Raw genomic sequence first — 24,572 nt, 5'->3', positions numbered from 1 at the left:
TCAATAAGCTTGACGCAGTCTGACAAGGAAACAGTGTCTTTATCGACAAGAAACAACGCTAAGTCCTGCGGAAGCTGTTGATCGATACGGTAACGCACCAGGAGTTCCGCAACCGCTGGAGGTAACAACGCTGCTCCTCTCGAACCATCTCTGCAGCTGTTCCAACAAGACCCACGAATGTTCCTCATAAATTTGACTGGACTGATGAGTCCGACTGAAAAAATTACGCCTATAAATACATGCGGACACCGCATAGGAGTTCAAAATCTCGGCCTTCAACTTCTGATATTCATTTACGTCCTCGGTTGCCATCCTCGCATATACCTCCCTCGCCTTTTCAGATAGATGGCTAACAAGATGGCCGACCCACAAGCTCTCATCAATACCACCGGAAGTCAACAATTTCTCCACCATCTCCAGATACGTTTCTGGCTTCGTGTCTCCCGTCCAGTCCGGCAAACGAACATGAACAATTTCCAGGACTGATGCAGCAGACACATCTGCCCGCTGTCGTTCAGTCAACATTCGCCACTCATGCTCTGACGAGTTCAGCCTCTGCTCTTTCAGCTATCTCTGCAGCACGCTCCCCAAGTCGCTCAGCCTCTGCCCTGTAACTCTCCCAACTTATACATGTCGAGTTGTTGAACCGGGGTCAGCCCAGACCAGAATGTCGAACGCCTGCATTTCGTCATGATGGGATCGCTCCCTAACATAATCGGGTTCAGTGACCAGGTCAAGACTCATTGCGTCACTCACATCGACACCCACGTGACTGTCAACATGATAAGGTTGATCTCTCGTGTCTCCAGCCGACATGGTTTGGCTACGAGTTATCATAAGACAAGGGCACAAAACACTAAGTCTAAAAGGAGGCTGGGTCGAAATATTTCAGCAATATCTTTCACCACATGGGACGGGGCAATTCACACAGGGGAGGCAAACAACATTGGGGTGAAACACGTAATTCGCACACAACGCTCTGTTGGGGAAATACGACACAAAATACCCAATATCACCACCGCACATCAAATTGCCAATGGGAAAATGCAACGAACAAATAACTCACGTTTTTTTTTATTTTTATTGTTGGCCGATGACGGGCGTAAACACAAATATCGTCCTATGGTGAGAAGGTTCCTCCAACATGGCGTCCGCTGGCGAGAAGGTTCCTCCAACATGGCGTCCGCTGGCGAGAAGGTTCCTCCAACATGGCGTCCGCTGGCGAGAAGGTTCCTCCAACATGGCGTCCGCTGGCGAGAAGGTTCCTCCAACATGGCGTCCGCTGGCGAGAAGGTTCCTCCAACATGGCGTCCGCTGGCGAGAAGGTTCCTCCAACATGGCGTCCGCTGGCGAGAAGGTTCCTCCAACATGGCGTCCGCAGGTGAGGGGACGATGATCAGATGAAGGAAGCTAGCGACCATCTGTGTTGAATTTGTCTCAGTTCGAATGTCTCTTACTTGAATGAATCCCGGACGAGCCACCCATTTGTCGCGATCCCGGCTGTTAATATCTTCCAGCACGGAATACTGACGTTATGTCCGAGCTTCAAGCAGTCCACGTGTGGACAAAGAGAACAACTAAACACACCAATGTGTTTCAAATCGGCCTCTAGGGGTAGGCACGATAGTTTTGCGAATTCGCGCCCCGCCGGCGTGCGAACGACCGCGTGCAACCAATAGCGGCCGCTTTGCCCACCGACGTGCAATTCAGTCGTGACCCTCCAGGAACTACCGCCAGGAGCCAGTCACGGGTGGGGGTTTAACCTCACCACAAGTCAGTCCGCATTCGACCCGCGCGAAATAGGGTCCGATCGCCGATTTACCTAAGTACCCGCGCGGATAGCGTACCAAGGAGTTTTACCACGCCACAGTTCGACCCCGGACACGAACCGCTTAAGCGGCTCGTTCCGTACTACAGGGATAACCGAGCGGAGTTATCGTCAACCTTGACGGTACAGATTAGTTACCGGGTGTTTTAAACCCACTATTAATCCCTTACGTGATGCAAGATGGAGATTCAAACAAAGGAAAGGATGCAGCGAAACGGGGAATAATTGGACCAGCACATTTATTACGGAACCACGGAAGGCACGTATATTACAGTCTAGCAAGAAAACACAATAAAAGCAAGCAGATCTACAACCGAATATGATTTACACGGCAACACTTATAACAATTCTACTTTTCAAGACTGGCGCCACCCACAGACATTTACAAAAAACCCCAAAAGAAAAGGAAGTCGCGACTTCCCTGAGCACGTCGTCCAGCCCTTGGCGACCGCAACTCTGAGTTCCTCCGGCGTGGTCCACTGGGCTCGTGCCTCACACCTGCACGTGTCGTCCGCCCAACCCGAACGAACGAACAGAACCTCAAGCAGCGACTCTCCACAACTCTCGACAATTCTCCTCCAGGGACAAGGGAACGGCGTTCTCCTCGAGCTTCATGCCCACGACTCTCGACAATCGACCGAACGAACCAAGAGCAAGGACTCTCCAACAACTCTCTGCTTTTGTAGGGTGGGGCTCTGCCCTTCGCTCCGCCCCGTTTCTGGCTCCACCTCCCTTCTGGAAGCTTCCCAAAAAGGGGCGTGCCCTCTCGTTCCCCCCCTCCCCGCGCCGTGCGGGGTACGAGGAAAGTCAGTTTTGGCTCGGGGCCAGGGAATTATTCCCCCAAAATCAGGCCCCCACCTTTTTCACCTTTGACCTCTGGCTCAAATCGCACCTCCCCTATGCCAAAGAGTGGGCGTTTTGGGCGGAAGATATTTAAGCTGCCACTCCGCTTCTTTCATCCGTCCCGCAGAGATCGTGACCGCACGGTGCTCGTTGAATGGCGAGTGGCGAAGATGTGGTAGCGTAGTTGTGGAAGGTGGCGTCGTGGTGTGAATGGCGTGATTGCTGGCGTCGTGTAGTGAATGGCGTGATCGTTGAGATGTTGGTTGTGGCGATGTTCATTGTTGTTCTTGCACCAAATTAACGACAGCAAAAGAAAAACGACAAACTGAAGAATCGCAGCCCGAATGGATCACATATATTCCCTCTACACAAGGGATTTGGGCTAACTACACATGAACTTACCAATATATCTCACCTGAGGACCCTTTATGGTGTAATGCGAATTTGCACAGCCATAACAATATTTTATTGGCTCAATCTCAAAAATGGCTGGTAACAGAATAGATTACACAGCACAAAAACCTGCCAGAATTCTTGGCAACAATAGAGTTCCAAAAACAGGTCGACAACTCACAGCTCTGCTCGACGATAGCCGGGAATAACGATCACACTCGTCCTGATTTAACTCAATCCTTTTAGACGGATCTATCACCGATCAGCGTGACTGTCTTGAAAATCGCTTTTAAAACATGTAATTTGGAGCGCTCGATATATTTTTCCACTCGCGATCTTAGAGACACGTCTGTTGCCAGCAATGGCGCCCCAGCTCTCACGCGGTCCGTCCACCATGTCCGACGAGCCAACCAATCCCTGGGAGCCTGAAAAAGGTCACATGACGCGGTGGGTGGGACACTAATTTGGTGAGAACATGGTTTTTCTCACAATATATATATATATATATATATATATATATATATATATATATATAAATATATAATAGTCCAGAGATGATGATTGACAATATCAGACATAAAGTCGCCTGACAGCAGGTGACGTCATTGGAATGATGACGGCAAACGTCGCCCAATGTCGAATCAAGAATTAGTGATATGTGGACCCCAAAGAATAAAACCATCATCATACTTGAACCCTTTGAGATCCCGTTTTAATTTACGCTGAGGTGTTGGAGTATATGAAGGGGGTATTCTCACAAAAAAAAAAAAATTAAAAAAAATAAATAAATAAATAAATAATTCGGGATCATCGCTTTGGCTGGGGGGCAGGGCCCAAGGTCAAAGGGCGCCCCAAACTATAACTTTTTGAATTACTGTTTCGGAGTGATTTTATTTTAAGCGATTTGAAAGACCTCGCTTTTACGAGCATTTTGATACCAAGATCATCCAAATCGGACCACTACAACCTGTTATATGGCCACTGGAAGATTGTGGGTCAACCGGGGGCGCCCAAATTTGGGGAGGGGGCCTAAAATGGTCTGAAAATTGACACATAATGCTTTACCGTGGATACAAACACTTGCACAAAAAAAAAAAGAGTGGAATCGAGACGATGTGTCAAAATTTCGCTGAAAAATGTGTACGCTTGACAGGGAACGCCCCCGCTTTCCTTTTGGACACCCTTTCTCTCCCTCCATGGTCACAGAAAAAAAATTAACTCCCATCTCAAACTCCTGAAGTTTTCATGCTTTTTTTCATCACTTTCAATGCTTGGAGAACAATATTGTGACGTCCACGGGACTTGAACAGTCCCGCCAACGTAGAATGAGCCGAAACGATGGAGGCGGTTTATTTGTTTATAACCCAAAACATGGCGGTTCTAATCGCTCTACCGCAAACGGGACGAGGAAGGTGGCACGAGTCGCTTTTCACTGAGTTGATGATGTTTATTTGTTTTTATTATTACCAGAAATAACAAGACTCGGCAAGAAGAGGGATCCGGGGCGATTCGACGGGATGGTGTGGGATCGGGCGTGGGGAAAAACACAGACAATTCCAATGAATATAGAGATCTCAAACCTTCCAAGGCGCCAAGCACACACACACACACACACACACACACACACACACACACACACACACACACACACACACACACACACACACACACACACACACACACACACACACACACACACACACACACACACACACCGTAGCTATTTCTGGTGGTCAGGCTGGACCGTGGTGTGGACGCAACTGTCCCTGGATCGGCGTCGGACGAGCTGGCCTTGCTCTCGTCAGGGGGGCAGGAGAAACCGTGGTGCTGTCGACCTCCTGGTCTTGGCCCAAGTCCGCTCACAGCCGCCAGGGAACCAGTTCTGGCGCCAAGTTGCGAGCAGGAGAGGGAGGCAGGTCCGCCCGGCGTTCGACCCCGTACTCCGAGTCAGCAGAACCCCAGAGCCAACCAAGGTGAGGCACGAGGCTCAGCAAGGCTCCAAGACACGATCAAGAACACGATCGAATCAGCACAACAACAAGGATGCTCCCCGCGCAACAGCCTCTACACCAAAAAAAACACGATCTTTTGGTTGTAATCTTCTTCCTCTTCCTTTTCGACCCCGAACAGAACCTTTTTATCCTCCTGTCCTCGTCACTTCGAATCGAGCCGTTTATTGGCCCACCGCCGTCGCCTTCTGCCAATCGTGATCACGGGGCAGAGCCATCCGCTGCACTGTCCTGTGACGTCACGGCCAGTCTCCAGAGAATACCAAAAGGGGTTTACGCAGACACACTTACCCTATCCAGTGTCCCTATCTAATTACGTGACAATTATCATTTCCCCCCTTGAAGAAATGAACATTTACTAGACAACTTATCACCACTGAATTGCTACTTATTACATCGAGATCCTGGTAAACTCGAACAGCATGGCATACCTAATTAAACATCCTAATTACCCTTTGAATGCATACCCCCCCCCTCAAACGTAACAATATTTTCCTTCATTTAACATAATGTTATATTAAATTGTGCTGTATCGCCGCAAAGTATAACGATTTGAAAATCTACATTCTACATCTTCCAGCATCTGCCTCACCACCACATCATCTTCTGGCTGCTTTGCAGTTGGTGAGGTGTGGTATTTTATTGTGATAAAACTTAGTATTCTGTATATTTAATCATGGGTCCAAAACATCCATCAAGTGGTGCATCTGATGAAGAGCAGATTTTAAAAAGTAAGGAAAGTGATGACATTAGCAGAAAAAGTGAAAATATTACCTCGACGAGAGTGGTGCACGTGTTACTGTGTTGGTGAAAGATTACAACGTCGATGAGTCTACTATTCGTCACATTTATCAATGTAACGATAAAATTAGGGCGAGTGTCAGTTCTGGTGGAAATATTGCCTCCAAAGTAGCATCATTAAGTCGCAGAGATCCATACATTGAAAGAAACATGGAAAAACTATTGAATGTATGGTTGGACAATGAACATTAAAAAAAAAACACATGCCAACTGGTGGCCCTTGCGCTCGACATAAGGCCCTCACAATTTATAACGACTTCAAATGAGAAGCGGCGGGAGGGGGGCGTGGGGGGGTGATAAAGGTAATGAATCAGGGGGTGATGACGAATAAGTTCAAGACAGCAGTGGATTTACAGCAAGCAGAAAGTGGTTTTAACCTTAAAAAAAAGTTTTAAGGTGTGGGTGGGGGGGGGAGATGGGTGGAGGAAGTGAGGAGGATGGGGATGAGGAAGAGGGTGGGAATGAGGGTGGGGGTGGAAGTGGGAGTGAGGATAAGTGTGTGAGGGTGTGAGGTAAATAAAGTAGATCCACCCTTTACCTTCTCACACGATTCGTCCTCCTGACGAGTTTGGTTAAGATTTGATAATTAACCTCCGAACACATCGACCACAGACACGCAGACACCAAGTTGTGTATTTTTTAATATGACGACAGGGCCTCAACTGGTCACTTAACGGTCCGAAAAACATGAACATCGCGGGTCACGTCACGTGGTTACCCTTGGTAATCGCTGACATTTAGCGAAGAAACCAGTTATAATCTGTAACACTAGTTTAGTGTTACTCACAAAAATGTTTAAAAACTAAAAATGTTCACAACACAAAACTTCCTCGACTCACAACTCGCTTCAGGAAATGCTTCGTTCTCTGCGCGATTTCCGGGAACACGGATCCACACTTCGTACACACTCGACACTTCTTCTTCTTCTTCTTCTTTGCGAACCCTTTTACACCTGACATGTCCCGAATCCCTCTCCATCGTTATCTCATCCCCACTAACGTGTATAATCAGCCGTGAATCTTATTAAAATAATTCTACACAAAAACATCTTACGGTGCAAAAAACGAGGAAAATGAAGGTTCGACAAGCCAAGTGAGAAGATACACCCCCTTGGTAATTTAAGGGTCGCCACAGAAAGGAAGTAGTAATAGTAGTAGTAGTAGTAGTAGTAGTAGTAGTAGTAGTAGTAGTAGTAGTAGTAGTAGTAGTAGTAGTAGTAGTAGTAGTAGTAGTAGTAGTAGTAGTAGTAGTAGTAGTAGTAGTACTTTTGTTCGCATTACCACAATTCTATTTAATGTGGCTCACTCTCCTCATCCCTGCGAGAACACGGTTAGGACTGCAGCAGGTAAAGTGGAACATTTTAAGAGAAAGGGAGGGGAAGAAAAATCAAATTACCAAAATAACACATTTGCATGAATTAGAACAAAGTCCCTTGTGGAGAGAGAATACAAAGTGCCTTATGGAGAGATACTACAAAGTGCCTTGTGGAGAGATACTACAAAGTGCCTTGAGGAGAGATACTACAAAGTGCCTTGAGGAGAGATACGACAAAGTGCCTTGTGGAGAGATACTACAAAGTACCTTGTGGAGAGATAGTACAAAGTACCTTGTGGAGAGATAGTACAAAGTACCTTGAGGAGAGATACTACAAAGTGCCTTGAGGAGAGATACTACAAAGTGCCTTGAGGAGAGATACGACAAAGTGCCTTGTGGAGAGATACTACAAAGTACCTTGTGGAGAGATAGTACAAAGTACCTTGTGGAGAGATAGTACAAAGTACCTTGTGGAGAGATAGTACAAAGTGCTTTGAGGAGAGATACTACAAAGTGCTTTGAGGAGAGATACTACAAAGTACCTTGTGGAGAGATACTACAAAGTATCTTGTGGAGAGATACTACAAAGTGCCTTGTGGAGAGATACTACAAAGTACCTTGTGGAGAGATACTACAAAGTGCCTTGTGGAGAGATACTACAAAGTACCTTGTGGAGAGATACTACAAAGTACCTTGTGGAGAGATACTACAAAGTACCATGTGGAGAGATACTACAAAGTGCCTTGTGGAGAGATACTACAAAGTGCCTTGAGGAGAGATAGTACAAAGTACCTTGTGGAGAGATACTACAAAGTGCTTTGAGGAGAGATACTACAAAGTACCTTGTGGAGAGATACTACAAAGTGCTTTGAGGAGAGATACTACAAAGTACCTTGTGGAGAGATACTACAAAGTATCTTGTGGAGAGATACTACAAAGTGCCTTGTGGAGAGATACTACAAAGTACCTTGTGGAGAGATACTACAAAGTGCCTTGTGGAGAGATACTACAAAGTGCCTTGTGGAGAGATACTACAAAGTGCCTTGTGGAGAGATACTACAAAGTGCCTTGAGGAGAGATAGTACAAAGTACCTTGTGGAGAGATACTACAAAGTGCTTTGAGGAGAGATACTACAAAGTACCTTGTGGAGAGATACTACAAAGTGCCTTGAGGAGAGATACTACAAAGTACCTTGTGGAGAGATACTACAAAGTGCTTTGAGGAGAGATACTACAAAGTACCTTGTGGAGAGATACTACAAAGTGCCTTGAGGAGAGATACTACAAAGTGCCTTGAGGAGAGATACTACAAAGTGCCTTGTGGAGAGATACTACAAAGTACCTTGTGGAGAGATACTACAAAGTACCTTGTGGAGAGATACTACAAAGTACCTTGTGGAGAGATACTACAAAGTGCCTTGAGGAGAGATACTACAAAGTGCCTTGAGGAGAGATACTACAAAGTACCTTGTGGAGAGATACTACAAAGTATCTTGTAGAGAGATACTACAAAGTATCTTGTGGAGAGATACTACAAAGTACCTTGTGGAGAGATACTACAAAGTGCCTTGAGGAGAGATACTACAAAGTGCCTTGAGGAGAGATACTACAAAGTACCTTGTGGAGAGATACTACAAAGTACCTTGTTGAGAGATACTACAAAGTGCCTTGAGGAGAGATACTACAAAGTGCCTTGAGGAGAGATACTACAAAGTACCTTGTGGAGAGATACTACAAAGTATCTTGTAGAGAGATACTACAAAGTATCTTGTGGAGAGATACTACAAAGTATCTTGTGGAGAGATACTACAAAGTGCTTCGTTTATGCTCCAACGTTCCTTGAAATTTTGAACATTGTTACTGTTACCATATTCTGCCGCCTTTTATTCTGAGACGATGTGTGAGCCTATCAAGCCTTTCAGGCCCATAGCACTGTGTTCCAGAACATTTCTCTCTATTTTTTCCTTCCTTGTGTTTCATATTGCCATCTTCACACAAGTTAAAATAAAGTTGACGAGAAGACCTCGTGACTTTCTCTGCTTCTGAACCGGGTGTCCGATGATGAAGAATGTTGGTGAGAAGTGAACCCAGAAACACAAATGTGGTGGAGTGGAGTGAATTCAGGAACAGCAGGTGTATGTTCTTCCTTGACAGCCCACAGAAGGACATTTTATCTGCATCAGGGGTCCAATCCAAGCTGTCTGTAGGTGATGGCTGAGGGTGCTCGCAATGTCGTGATTCGATTTTAAGTTCCATGAAGTTGCTGCTGGACATCTGTAAAGTTCCGTCATCCTCATTGGGATTCTCTGGGTATGCCAAACAATCAGGAGGCAAAGACATTTTAACCTCTTGGAGTATCCTTGAGGGTATTTTAATTGTCTGTTGGCCCTTTTCTCTGTGAGTTCCTCTGATGGGAGAAGGCCTCTCTTCTGATCATTCAGAAGATCTCCCACTGTGGATGTATTGCCAGTCAAAAGCTTCCGTCTTAACGAGCATGAAGCCAGGGTTGGACCTTGCAGAAGATTGTTGAGAAAGAGTTTTTTTTCAAACAGGTCTTTGTTTGGAGAAGGATCTGTTCTTTTCATGTCGGCAACATGTCAAGCCCTCAGAATTTCTTGATAAAACAGAGGCAATGTCGAACTTGACATGTTGCGTGAAGTCATGGAAAAAAAATATTTCTTTCATACTCAAGATTTAATGCTTTGCTGAAAAAGTGTGATGCCAGTGAACACCATTGCAGTGCAGGATTCACATACAGGAAGCGTTGAATGGTCTTCAGCCTGGATGTGTGGTAGTGGCTTCGAAGGCAGGGAAAAGACTGTTCACCTTCATCCAAGGGCAAGCTAAAAATGCCCAAGGAAACTCAGTATTTGCCATTCCAAATGTAGTCTAAAAACTTCCTCTGCATCTCAACCAGAAACTCCTCTGGAATGATTCTGCAAGAGATGTTGAACATCATCTTTGGAATGATAAATTGTTTAATGAGGAGTGTTTTCCCTTTCAGTGACAGGACTTTCAGCAGCCCACTCCAGTCTCTCAACTTTGCTTCGATCTTGCCCCCTAAAGTGTTCCAGTTGACAAGTGGTGAGCACCCACTTGAAGTGAATAAATTCACCCCCAAGTATTTTTGCTCATTGTGACCTCATGTCAATTCCTGAAAAGGTTTTGGGAACTCTGTGATCTGCATTGGCCCAATCAGAAGCCCAGGATTTTTCCTCGAATTTATTGTCGCAGATGATGCTGTTGAGTAGATGCACTGACGATCATAAATGGCTTGCATGTCCCTTGCACTGCTGGCAAAAACAAGGACGTCGTCTGCGTATGCAGAAAGTATGAGGGAGAGCCTGTTGTTTGGTACAACAATGCCAGTTAGCCTTCGCCTCATCAAACAAAGGAATGGTTCAATGCACAGGGAATAGAGTTGGCCGGACAAGGAACATCCTTGTGTTATTCCTCTTTCAAATGGAAAGGCGGTCAGCATTGACTTTAACTCGGCATTCTGCCGACATGTACAACGTCTGGATCATGCCGACGTATCTCCTCCCCAACGCAAAAGCCAGCAGGGTCTCAAAGAGGTAATCATGCTTCATTTGCTGAAAAGCTTTCTCTTGATTCAAGAAATGGAATCCAAGTTGAGTCTGAGTCTTGTCTGCACACTGTATGACATCTCTGACCGGGATATGTTGTCATATATTGTTCTGCCAGGCATGGAGTATGACTGGTCAGGACTAACTAATTTTGGCAACACCGGTCCCAGACGATTTGATAACTTTTTTGCCATGAGTTTGTAGTCCACACACAACAGAGACAGTGGTTGATAGTTCCTTATTTCTCTCAAGACGCCCTCCTTGGGAATCAAAGCCAAGGTTGCTCACCTCCAAGACGGTGGCATTTGGCCTGTATCACATGCTTCCTGAGCTACACTGAGGTAGTCAAGTCCAATAAAATCCCATACTTTGGTGTAAAATTCACAAGACAAGCCATCCACTCCAGGGGACTTATCCAACGACAGGCTATGCAGAGCAATTGTTAATTCTTCCAGAGAAAATGGAGCTTCTCGTCGCTCTCTATATTCTGGAGTCGCTTTAGGGAGGCCGTTCCACAAAGTGGCACAAGCATTCGCATCCACCTTCTTACCTGAGTAGAGTTGCGCATAAAAACCTCGAATTAGTTAATGAACACGCTCAGGGTCATTGAGCAAGGAGCCATCTTCTGCCAGAACACTGGATATTGTCATAAGTCGACCTTTGCGCCTTTCCAAGGCTTTGACATAACTCAGGGCATATTCGTCCTCAATAAGAAACTGCAACTGAGGGCGAACAAATGCTCCTCGTGCCTTCATACGACTACATGCTTTGAGGGTGCTCTTCTTTTCCTCAAAAGTGAACAATTCAGCAGGGGCGAGCGTTGTCAAACGACACTCAAGATGCAACAACTCCTCTTTGAACTTCGCAATTTCTACTCCAATCGCTTTGGTCAATTTCTGAGTCTTCCTGACATAACAATTTCAGCTGTGTTTTCCTAACTTCCCATTAGAGTCCAAGTGAACAAAAATCTCCTTTTCTCTCCCTCCAGGCTTGCCAAAAGTTACTAAAGTTTTCTTTACGAAGCCTCATCTTGACTAAGACATTGTTGAGATGCCAAAACCCAGTGCCATGCCTTGCCTCAGCTGGGGAATGCTTCATCCAGGCCAGATTATAATCTCCAAAATATGCAAATGTTATAGCGAAGCAACTTGCATTCCTGCACCAATGGTGAGATAAGTAAAATCTGTCCAGCCGGGATTGCGAAATATCACCAACCCTGATACTAGTGGAAGAAAATGATTTATCTGTGGGGTGCTGCACACACCAAATGTCACACAGGTTTAACAGTGCTGCCACTTGTAATACTGTTGTGGTTGACGGAATTCGCACACCACCATTCAGGTCCCTTAGGTGAGATATCTCCGTAAGTATATGTGTAGTTAGGCCCAAACCCGTTGTCTAGTGGGAATACATGTCATTCACTCGGGCTGCGACTCTTCAGGATAGCCGTTTTTCTTTTACTATCTTTATTTTGGACCAGCCACCATTTCTACCACCACCAACCACGTCTCAACAGTCATCACACAACAACCACCAACCACAACGCCGCTTCACCACAACAGCCACGACCTTTACCGTCACACCTCGCAACCGTCGCATCGCCACCGTTCTTGCGCCGCTTGTGGGCACCAATGCTGGACTCGTGCAGGGCGCGCACCGAACAGTGTGTACAAAAACATCACAGACTTCCCGCAGAAAAACGGATCAAAAACGACTCACGCCCACTTTTGTTCCGTCCTATCGGAGAGCGTGGGCGATTTGGCCCCGCCTCCAGGGCGTTGGAGTGAGGATGCTATATGCAAATTCATGGATCAAAAAGCGTTCACGCCCACTTTTCCTCGGTCCAATAGGGAGCCAGTTAGAGAGGTGAAAGGTCGAAGGCAGGGGGTCAAAGAGCAAAGCCACGGGGCTTATATAAGCGGCTGCGTTCGTCAGTAAAAGTGTGTGGTGCGTTGGAACGTAGAGTTCGGAGTTCAAGAGAGTCGGTTGGAAGGAAGTGGGAGACCAAGGGAACGAGTTGTCGGCGGAGCTGTGGAGAGGTGGCGGCGGCGAAGACGGACGAGGGGGTGCTCGCGTCGGTGCCGGGAGCTGAAGGCGGGAGGCCGACGGCGCGACCTGGTCGAGGTGGAGACGCTCGTCGCGGGACCCGAGACAGAATAAAAATCCTCCTTCCCCCGAGCATCAGCAACCCCCTCCTGTTTCCCCCCGCGCTGAGATAGTGCGACAAAGGGGGCCCCTTTTCCCACCCCCTACCAGACAATGTCCGCGAGGCCCGCGGAGTTGGGGCACCATCGCCACTTCGCGCCTCATCATCAGATGGGTAGGCCCGACCCGGTCTCGGCCCCAGGCCCGCCTCATCCTTGAGGGTGTTCTTTTTCTTGGTTTTGGGTATGTGTTGTCGGCGCCGTCTGTGAAGTAGAATTGTATAAGTGTTGCCGTGTGCTCGGTAGTCGGATAGCTCTGCATTGTGTCTTCTCTTTTACATTTACTTTTTGTGTAAAATTGCATTGTCTCCTTCTTTTACATGTGCTTTTGGTGGAATTGTATATGTGTGCTTTCCGTTCATCGCGAATAAATGTGCTTTATGTTGAACTGTTTTCCCGCTTCGCTTCGTCTTTTCTCTTATTGAATCTCCATCTTACTTCACGTAAAGGGTTGGTCGTGGGCTGAAATGCCCGATAATTAATCGAACCGTCGAGGCCGACGAATAACACCGCTCGGTTATCCGATAGTACGGAGCAGGGTCGCAAAGTGGCCCGTGTCAGTCGACCTGCGGCGAGGTGCGATCGCCCGGTCTACCCTCCGTGTGGGTACTTAGGTAGGTCGAATTTGGCGAGCAACCCTATCCCACGCGGGGGCCGATTGGCTCGATCGCGGTGAGACCGAAAGGTCCACCCGTGACTAGTTCCCGGCGTTAGTCTGAGAGGGTCACGACTGGATTGTCCGTCCGGTGGGCGACGTGCCGCGATTCGAGTTACGTGGCCGTTCGCACGCCGGCGGGCGCGAATCCGCAACACTGGTGTCAGGTCGTGCGATACAAATTCATCGCCCTCCTCGCGGCACTGGTATCGGAGAACGGGACAACAGGCTCTCCTGTCTCCAGCGAAATTCACGGGAATCGGTCCAGGCGTGAGAGAAGCGACCCCCGATTTCCTCCAAATTACGAGCGAGCTAAATTAACGCTTTACGAGAAGCAAGATGGCGTATCAAGGCGAGCGGGAGCCGGGGGTATAAGAAATGGATGTAGAATGTGTAGGATCCATGGCCCAGGATGGAATGCCCGTGCAGGAACATGAACTCGTCCAACTGAACCCAGAGCCCGAAATAGGTGCGGCAGCGGCCGCGGTGTATGACACCTCCCCTCCCCCTCTCCACCAAAACCCTTCCCCGATCCCTGCCGAAACGGCTCACCCAAGCGCACCCAACATGGCCCAGCTATGCGCCATGCTGGCGGCAATGACAGCGAGAATGGATGCGAATACACAACAAATGAACGAAAAGATGGATGCGAATGCACAAAAGATGGATACAAACACAAATGAAATGAAAAACGAAATGAAAGGCATGAACGAAAAGATGGATACAAACACAAATGGAATGAAAAACGAAATGAACAAGCAAATAATCGGAATGGAAGCAAACATGAGGGAAGAAACTAAAAAGCTCCGGGGTGAGACGCAGAACATGGGCCGATGCCTGCAGGCGGGCATGAAGGCCGTCAGCAGGGAGCTTAAAATGGCGACTCCACGTGTGGGAGCGAACGAGCTGGGAGGGGGTGCAACGGTGACCAAAAGGGAAAAATTAAATGGGGAGACCAAAACGTGCGAGACGAGACACGAGGTGACGACAAAGGAAATAAAAATAGTAGAGACAAGGGAGGTAAAGGGTGAAGAGGTGACCGAGTTGGCAGAGACACGGGAGATGGGAACGATAGAGGGAAGACTGCACGATGAAGACGGGGTAAGTGACGCACACACACACACGGAGGTAGTGGAGGACAATGGGGGTGAGCTGGTGGACTGGGTGGAGACCCGGTGCGAGCAGCGGGATGGCCTCCTCCAGGAACGAGGGGAGGGAGTATTCCCTCTTGAGGCGAGTCACGACCAGGTGAGTTCGGTCGTGCTTTGCGAGGTTGAGGGGAGGAGTGCTGCGGACGGGTGCACGGAGAGCTTGGGGGGTATAGAGGCCCCGGAGACCCTTGTGGGGACACGAATCCCCAGTGTGGTTGTCCCTGTGTGTGTGGTGCAAGGTGTGAGTGCGTCCCCGTGTGTGGAAGCGACCCCGTGTGTGAGTGGTGTGGTGGCGATTGTGCTGGAGTACGTGCTTCCCAGCACGCCGTGTGTAAAAGAGGCACCGCGGGTGAGTGCCCCCGCGTGTGTGAGTGAGGGACGGTGTATGGATGAGGCACCGCGGGTGAGTGCCCCCGCGTGTGTGAGTGAGGCACGGTGTGTGGATGAAACACCGCGGTTGAGTGCCCCCGCGTGTGGGAGTGAGGCACGGTGTATGAGTGAGGCACCACGAGTGAGTGAAAGGCCGCGAGTGAGTGAACGGCCGAGTGCAAGGGGGACCGTGTGTGTGAGAGAGCGGTATGTAAGGGAGATGTCGGTGGGCATGCGGGAGCACGCAGCCGCGTCTCCGGGGTGAGTTTGATGGTGTGGAGTGTGAGCGTCGTAACACGCAGGTGTGCGTGGGTTGAATGGCGACGACGGCGACATGTGAGGAGAGAAAGCCGAGTAGCGGCTGCAGTTGTTTCGGGGACCGTGCCGGGTTCACCCAGCAGTGAGCACGCGGTCCGTGCTGTGCAACGCACGAGGCCGCCACGTGCTCGCTTGCGAGAGTGAAGTCCCGGTCCGGAAACGCACGCGGTGGATTTGCCGATCCCGCGGACGGACAAAGTTTAGGCAGGATTTCGGATTTGGACCGGACGGGTTCTCCACGCGATCGTGTGTGTTAAGCCCCAACGGGCAAAGCACATGTGTTCGCGTGGGGAACCCCTCGAGACGTGGGGCTTGTGTTTTTTTTATGCGCACGGTGACGCCATGGCTGCACGTGGGGTTGGAATCCGACAGGAGGGGTATCCCTGCCGGATGGTACCGTCCAAGAGGGACGAGGAACACGTGCAGCTGCATGACGTCACGGGCAGGTGCGAGCGCGAGTTGCCGCGCTGGAGGTGCGCATGAAAGAAAAAAATAAAAAATAAAAAAAGCAAGCCTCACTTTCGGGTGCACAGGATTCCTGGGCAAGGGGTGGAAGACCCCCTTGACCTGGGCACAGGATGGAAACTAGTTAGGGGGAAGGGTTAGCTTAGTTAGACCGACTTCATGGGGCAGGGGTAAGTCCTCATGGAGTCCGTGGAATGGATTAGGTAGAGGGATTTAGTGAGCTTTAGGTTGGGAAATAAAATGAATTATTTGGAGACAGTGACAGACTTGTGAATGTGTAGTGGGGACGTAGTTTAGCTACGTAGTGTTTAATGGAACGTGCTGTAGTTTAAGGGACGACGTGGGAGCACGAGTTAGTTAGGGGAGGTAGTTAGAAGGATGGCAGAGTTCAGCGGTGAGTGTGTTGAAGAGTTGTGAGGTGAGTACATGGTGAGTGAGTGAGGCCAGCGGGTCTGTGTGAGTGGAGCAAATGGGGAATGCATGGTGCGATGAGTGATTGGGGGGAGGAGTGACTCCCGCCCAAGGGACCCCGGGGTCAGTATAAAGTGAGTTAGCTGGGTTAGTCAAATTGAAAAATGGAGGTTGTTTTGTTGTTGGTGGGAGTGTAGGCTCGAAACCCGTTTGGAGGGTTGCAGGAGCCCTGTTGACGGGCTGGGAGCGTGGCTGCGAAAAGTGAGTATCGCTGAGTGGGTACCCCAGGCACCAGGCTAGTCGGCCGTGGTAGGCCAAGGGCCCATGGGGGGCCGGGATAGCGTAGTGGGCACGGGTGCGCCTGCTTGGTGCGGGGGCCCGGGGCGCCATTAGCCGCGTGGGCAGTGTTGTGGGCACGGGTGACCCTCGGAAAGGGGCCTGGGAAGCCAGCCTGCCACGTGTGCGTTTCGGGGGAGGTGCCATGGGGGGCACTCCCCGGTGTTAGGGAGCTGGTAAGCTCGGAGGCAGTGTAGTGCCCGGGGGTGCCATAGCGGGAGATTCGGCAGAGGGTCGTGCCTGCCAAAGGGAGCCACGTGTCCCAGCCATGAGACCGTGTGAGGGCACGGAGAGAAAATTGGGGGGCGAGGCCCGAAATGAGGACACCAACACAGGCGACGGGAATCTGGGTTTATAGAACCAATAGTTTAAGCGAGAGGCGCTTGTTGAAAGCCCCGGGGTAGTTTAACAGTTAAATGGTTAGGGTAGATTAGGAGATGTACCCCTCCGCACCATCCATCCCCTCGCTGTCGTTGTGGGCCGCTGGACCCACTTGGTGTTAAGATCGCCGAACTCTGGGGAGGCCATTCTGAGGCTTCGTTGGGCCTCGACACAGGACGTTAGCTCTCCCTTATTCCCCTCCGGGAAGGGAACGTAGGGCTTGGGAGTAGGCTAGGTGACAGGATAGGTTAGCCGAACAAAGACGATAAAGGGGGTTAGGGGACGATTTACAGTGGGGAAGTAAAAAATAAATAAATAATAATAAAAAAAAGTTGGGGCTAAATTGGGGTTTGACAAATTAAGGGAGTGGGTATGTACAGTGACAGGCAAAGGCGATAGGTGGGAGGGAGACAGGTAGGTAGGTCCGAGCCCGCCTTCCAAGTGGCCAGCACCACCGCACTCCCTCCACCAACTTCCACTGAACGGCAAAGGCTGGCCAACTTCATCGGCTGGCCGTGTTTTGCTTCAAGGCAGAGGCCGGCCAACTTCATCGGCAGCTGTTGTTTGCTGCAAGGCCTGTGCCATCGGCTGGCCGTGTTTTGCTTCAAGGCCTGTGCCGGCCCACTTCATCTGCCGGCAGGCTGTTTTCTTCAAGGCCTGTGCCGGCCAGTTCGTCTGCCGGCTGTGTTTGCCTGCAGCGGCCTTCTTCTGCGGGCTGTGTTTGCCTGCTGCCTTTGCCATGCCATGTCCACTGCCCCTGTTCACCAGCCCCGTTCAATTTTTGCTTTGCCCCCCCCCTGTTCATTGCCATGTGCGCCAGGATCAAGGCTACAGTTTGCAAGCTGCAAGAACTGCCCTGTTGGCAGCTACAACACGGGCCTGCAGTGGCGGCCCGTGCACCGTGTTTGTGCTCATCCATCCATTCGTTGTGTTCATTGCGTGTGCCACTTGAGCTGGCACGGAGACTGCATTTGTGCAGCCCATGCACCGTTGTGGTTCACTGCGTTCAGTTCAAACCATTCATACATCCATTCGTTGTGTTCATTGCGTGTGCCACTTGAGCTGGCACGGAGACTGCGTTTGTGCAGCCCATGCACCGCTTTTCACTGCGTTCAGTTCAAAAGGGAAGGCCTTGGACTGCGTGTGAGCAGCCGGCCACGTTCCCTGTCACCTGCATTGTCTGAGCCAGAGACTGCATGCGGGCAGCCTGGCTCCCTGCTAACTGCTTTCTTTTTGCAGAGTTCATTGATCCTGGGCCATGGTTTAGTGTAAAATTTGTAAGTTAAGGTAAGATGTACTGTACATATGAGTGCGCCCCCGGCATGTCTGTCCTAGCGCCGGCAATTTTATTTAACTCGTCTGTGTGAGTGAGTTTGTTTAGGTAGTTACTCAGCCCTCAGGTTATTTATTTTGGGGGCACGAATACCATGAATGTTGCACTCAGGGATCCGTAGGTAAAATGTACTAGGGGAAAACTACACATGATGGCACACGAAAATTTGACGACTTGGGACGAGTCTGTAAAAAGGGGAGGGGGTAGTGTTGTGGTTGACGGAATTCGCACACCACCATTCAGGTCCCTTAGGTGAGATATCTCCATAAGTATATGTGTAGTTAGGCCCAAACCCGTTGTCTAGTGGGAATACATGTCATTCACTCGGGCTGCGACTCTTCAGGATAGCCGTTTTTCTTTTACTATCTTTATTTTGGACCAGCCACCATTTCTACCACCACCAACCACGTCTCAACAGTCATCACACAACAACCACCAACCACAACGCTGCTTCACCACAACAGCCACGACCTTTACCGTCACACCTCGCAACCGTCGCATCGCCACCGTTCTTGCGCCGCTTGTGGGCACCAATGCTGGACTCGTGCAGGGCGCGCACCGAACAGCGTGTACAAAAACATCACAGACTTCCCGCAGAAAAACGGATCAAAAACGACTCACGCCCACTTTTGTTCCGTCCTATCGGAGAGCGTGGGCGATTTGGCCCCGCCTCCAGGGCGTTGGAGTGAGGATGCTATATGCAAATTCATGGATCAAAAAGCGTTCACGCCCACTTTTCCTCGGTCCAATAGGGAGCCAGTTAGAGAGGTGAAAGGTCGAAGGCAGGGGGTCAAAGAGCAAAGCCACGGGGCTTATATAAGTGGCTGCGTTCGTCAGTAAAAGTGTGTGGTGCATTGGAACGTAGAGTTCGGAGTTCAAGAGAGTCGGTTGGAAGGAAGTGGGAGACCAAGGGAACGAGTTGTCGGCGGAGCTGTGGAGAGGTGGCGGCGGCGAAGACGGACGAGGGGGTGCTCGCGTCGGTGCCGGGAGCTGAAGGCGGGAGGCCGACGGCGCGACCTGGTCGAGGTGGAGACGCTCGTCGCGGGACCCGAGACAGAATAAAAATCCTCCTTCCCCCGAGCATCAGCAACCCCCTCCTGTTTCCCCCCGCGCTGAGATAGTGCGACAAAGGGGGCCCCTTTTCCCACCCCCTACCAGACACTGTCCGCGAGGCCCGCGGAGTTGGGGCACCATCGCCACTTCGCGCCTCATCATCAGACGGGTAGGCCCGACCCGGTCTCGGCCCCAGGCCCGCCTCATCCTTGAGGGTGTTCTTTTTCTTGGTTTTGGGTATGTGTTGGCGGCGCCGTCTGTGAAGTAGAATTGTATAAGTGTTGCCGTGTGCTCGGTAGTCGGATAGCTCTGCATTGTGTCTTCTCTTTTACATTTGCTTTTTGTATAAAATTGCATTGTCTCCTTCTTTTACATGTGCTTTTGGTGGAATTGTATATGTGTGCTTTCCGTTCATCGCGAATAAATGTGCTTTATGTTGAACTGTTTTCCCGCTTTGCTTTGTCTTTTCTCTTATTGAATCTCCATCTTACTTCACGTAAAGGGTTGGTCGTGGGCTGAAATGCCCGATAATTAATCGAACCGTCGAGGCCGACGAATAACACCGCTCGGTTATCCGATAGTACGGAACGGGTCGCTTAAAGTGGCCTGTGTCCGAAGTCGACCTGCGGCGAGGTGCGATCGCCCGGTCTACCCTCCGTGTGGGTACTTAGGTAGGTCGAATTTGGCGAGCAACCCTATCCCACGCGGGGGCCGATTGGCTCGATCGCGGTGAGACCGAAAGGTCCACCCGTGACTAGTTCCCGGCGTTAGTCCGAGAGGGTCACGACTGGATTGTCCGTCCGGTGGGCGACGTGCCGCGATTCGAGTTACGTGGCCGTTCGCACGCCGGCGGGCGCGAATCCGCAACAATACTTTAGCAGAAGGACTGTGCAGCTCTTCACCCACTCTATCTCGGGAGGGATTGAGAGTGCAATTAAAATCACCTCCAAGAATCACACACTCTTCGTCAGGCAAGGTGAGCATATATCTCCACTTGTGATCAAAGAACCACACCATTGCAGCTCCTCTTCATGGTGCATAAATGTTGATGAAGTTAACAACAAAATCTTCAAGCCTTACCTTTACATGTAACAAACGACCCAAACTGACTTCATTTACAACAAGTATTTCAGGTTTCACACTTGATGAAAACAGGATAGCCACTCCACAAGATGTATCCGTGAGGTGACTGAAAAAAAACAATCCTTGCCATTGATTTTCCCATCGGAAGGCAACCTCTTGGGTCGTGTGGGTCTCCTGTAGAAATGCTACTCCAAGTTTCTCCATTGAACAGAATGACAGCACTTGGTACAAACGAAATGCATCTTTACACCCGTTAACATTCAGCAATCCCAGGTGAAAACATAATGTCGTCATTACATGTAATAAGAGTTATTGAAGGAGAAACACAGTCGAAGCCAACACATGGTTAGCCCCATAACTTAGCAACTTTGCAAGAAACTTCTTGACTTGGACTTGCTCAGACGAACCTGAAGTCTTGCTTTTTTGTGCATCTCTCCTCAGGATATACAGGGAATGCATGAGTGTTTTGTAGTCTTTCCACTGCTTTAGAGCAGTTTCAAACTTTCTTCGGACTGTGCAAACTTTGCTCGAGGAACTCTACTATTTCCTGGCCAGGAATATATGAATGATGCCCTGAGTGCAGTTCCGATTCAAAGCCCTTTAATGATACTTGATCCCTTTCCCAGTCACCTATGCTCTCCTCATCTTCTCTGTCTGGGCGCTCATGGTCTCTCTTCTTTGGTACATCTGCATTGTATGACAAAGCTTCTACCTTGTCATCACTTTAAACTGACTTTGTACTTTCTCCTGTTGACACAGATGAACACTCCGTTGGTACTAACGAAGCAGTCCTTGCTTCACCGCTTGGCAAAGCTATAGGGATTGAAGACACTTTTTTGGTTGGGACAGGGAGATCATCCATTTGAGGTGCTGCAGTAGAAATGTGCTCGACTTCGCTGTCTACATCTACTGTGGATGGTATGGCAGCACTCGAGACCTCGGTCAGTGCATGTAATGCCTTAATCGCTTGGAAGACCGCTACCTTCTGCCTGTCTGTAACAACAAGAAGGGGTTCCACGGTGTCTTTTGATGCTGCAGTGGTGGTTCTTTCATGCAGAACTTCTGCTTTTGACGCATCAATCATTGAGTTTGATGAATCCTTATTTCAATTGCTGTTGGTTTGTGTGGATGTGCTGTGTTAGCGACAGACGTCTCAGTCTCATTTGACTCTGACAGGTCAGGAGATGCCACAGAATCATTCTTCATTACCTTGCCAGGTTTGTTCATAGATGACCCATCTTTCTGTTCACTCCTCAACAGGTCTTTGAGTGCATCTGGTGGCAAAAATTTCCCATGATCTGTGACTTCAGGAACAGCATCTTCCTCATCTTCCATTTGCTCTAATTGGGTCACAATTTCTGTCTCCTCCAAAACACTTGACCTTGCAGATCACTTCAAGTCCTTGGCGGCTGCTTCTTCAACGTCAGTTCAATCAGCAGTCCCTTTGTCTTCTGGTTCTGATTTTCTCATCTGTGCTCTCTTCCCCTTCCCTATCCTCATTGTTTGTCATTGATCTTCAGCAGAAGAAGGGCCAGGATGAGAAGACAATACAGAAGCTTCTATAATGACACTTGTCTTTTCCTGAGGCTTGTCAAGGTGCTGAGGAGTAGATACTTCTTTTCAGATAGTGGGGCAGTCTGCTGTCATGTCATCATTTGCCTTACATACAAAACAACTAGGCTCATTAGTCATCAATATATTACTAAAACTCTCATCTTTATGTATGTATGTTCCCCAAATGCAGCCAAAACGGTACATGATAGCGCATTTTAGGGCCACCTTACTCACCATTCGCCTGCCGTGTGCAGTATCAAGGTTCGTTCAAATCGGGCAACGAATTTTTTTTTTGAATCAATTACCACAATATCCACAAAATCCACAAGAGCGAGCATGCTTTCTCCCTCTGTTCTTGAGGGAGATTATCCAGACCCCCGCAATAGGCCTCAACACATTCCACCCGCTCACCTCAATGTCCCTCACCAGTTCTACGTGTGTGTTCCTCTTTATTTTCGTGCAGCTCATCTTCCCTAAATGCTTAAACGGTTTTCGATGCCCAATATCTGGCTCTTCGTCTCTCCCTGTCCGAGCTTACAGGTCTCTCCCCCAATTATTCCGTCGTCGCTCGTCCCCTCGACCTTGCCCGTCTCCATTGCGGTCCGAACAACCGTTGCACTCCCCTCTGACTCGGTCGTTTCCCCACGTGCAGGCGCCATTTTCCAATCCGCAATTTTGCCTTTCATCCCCTCCAGACTCGCCTGCAGGCTCAACCCCATGCTCTGCATCTTCCTTTTATTTCCTTTTTTTTTACCCTTCAGCCCAATTCGGCTAAGGGGTATTGTCCTCACAGGCGTCCGTCCGGGCGTCTGTCAACTTTTGGATTCCGTCAATTACGAGGAGAACGCCTTGTCCGATTAAATCCATTTTTGCAGTGTGTGTTGGGGCTGGGTTGAGGAAGGTTCCTTTCGATATTCAGTGCGATGCGATATCCAATATGGCGGCTAGGGCAGCCATCTTTAATTTGGTTTCCGGACAATAACTTGAGAACGGCTTGACAGATTGATTTTATTTTCATGAGGTATAATGGGGGTGCTTCGAGGAAGCTTCCTTTCGAGATACAGCACAATCCGATATCCAATATGGTGGCTAGAGCAGCCATCTTGAATTTGGTTTCCAGACAATAACTTGAGAACGGCTTCACACATTGATTTTATTCTGGTGAAGTATAATGGGGTTGAGTAGAGGAAGGTTCCTTTCCAAAATGGGCATGCTGCGATTTTCACTGTGGCCGCCACGGTAGCCATCTTGATTTTGGTTTCCGGACAATAACTTGAGAACGGCTTGACTTATTGATTTAATTTTTGTGTGATATAATGGGGGTGTTTAGAGGAAGGTTTCTTTCGATATTCAGAGCAATCCGATATCCAATATGGCGGCAAGAGCAGCCATCTTGAATTTGGTTTCTGGGCAATAACTTGAGAACAGCTTGACTTATTGATTTCATCTTGTGTGATATAATGGGAGTGTTTAGAGGAAGGTTTCTTTCGATATTCAGAACAATCCAATATCCAATATGGCGGCGAGAGCAGCCATCTTGAATTTGGTTTCCGGGCAGTAACTTGAGAACGGCTTCACACATTGATTTTATTCTGGCGAGGTATAATGGGGTTCAGTAGAGGAAGGTTCCTTTCCAAAATGGGCATGCTGCGATTTTCACTGTGGCCACCATGGTAGCCATCTTGAAATTGGTTTCCGTCAATTTCGAGGAGAACGTCTTGTCTGATTAAATCCATTTTTGCGGGGTGTGTTGGGGTTGAGTAGCGGAAGGTTCCTTTCGAAAATGGGCATGCTGCGATTTTCAATATGGCCACCATCTTGAAATTGGTTTGCATCAAGGGGCTGAAGGGTTACGCCCGCTTTGCTTTGCTATTCTTAAATTTTGCGCAGTCGCATCCATTTTGTTTTGCAGATCCTGCGTATTCATTTTTATTTCGTTCCTCATGTCTTGTAAATTGCGCGCATTCGCGTCCATTTTGTTTTGCAGATTCTGCGTATTCGTTTCCATCTTTTGCATCAACACCTCCAGCATTTGTCTCATGTCAAATGACGGAGCCGATCTGCCATGATGGTGTGCGGAACCGGCAGGAATCAGAGGGAGGGGCGGGGGGACTTTGACAGAGGGGGGGGTGGTTATACACCACCCCTCCTGCGCCCATTACAACCTCTGGGTTTGGCTGCTGGGAAATGTCTTCCTGAATGGGAGTGTCGTCCTGGACCATGGATTCCCTTAAACTTAGGTCTGAACCTACCTACTGCAGCCCGTCTTGGCCCGTCATGGTGTGTCTGAGAACAATTTAAGCACTCTAATTTGGAGGGAACGGAGGTGGGGGGGGGGGGTCGCTCCGCGCACTCCTGATCCGTGTCCCGTGAATTTCTCTGTAGGCGGAGGGGTTCGAACCCGCTCCTGACAGCAATTTGTTGTGGAACGGAGGTCGGTGGTGAGGAACGACCACTAGATGGAGCAATAGGGCCGTCTCCCAC

General features: G+C 49.1%; 1 protein-coding gene across 1 annotated transcript in view; it reads right to left on the bottom strand.

Moving 5' to 3' along the window:
• Positions 1–6,859, bottom strand: part of LOC147009389 (uncharacterized) — a 105,064-nt gene extending 98,205 nt beyond the window's left edge. Inside the window, exon 1 of the mRNA XM_085861185.1 lies at positions 6,714–6,859. Within this exon, the coding sequence (XP_085717311.1) occupies positions 6,714–6,833 (120 nt within the window). The 5' untranslated portion in view covers positions 6,834–6,859. The remainder of the gene's footprint in view (positions 1–6,713) is intronic.
• Positions 6,860–24,572: the final 17,713 nt, after the last annotated feature.

The sequence above is a fragment of the Eptatretus burgeri genome, chromosome 17, assembly GCF_056783735.1.
Source record: "Eptatretus burgeri isolate ZD-2024b chromosome 17, Ebu_testis_v1, whole genome shotgun sequence".
NCBI lineage: Eukaryota > Metazoa > Chordata > Myxini > Myxiniformes > Myxinidae > Eptatretus > Eptatretus burgeri.
This window is presented reverse-complemented; position numbering and strand designations above follow the sequence as displayed.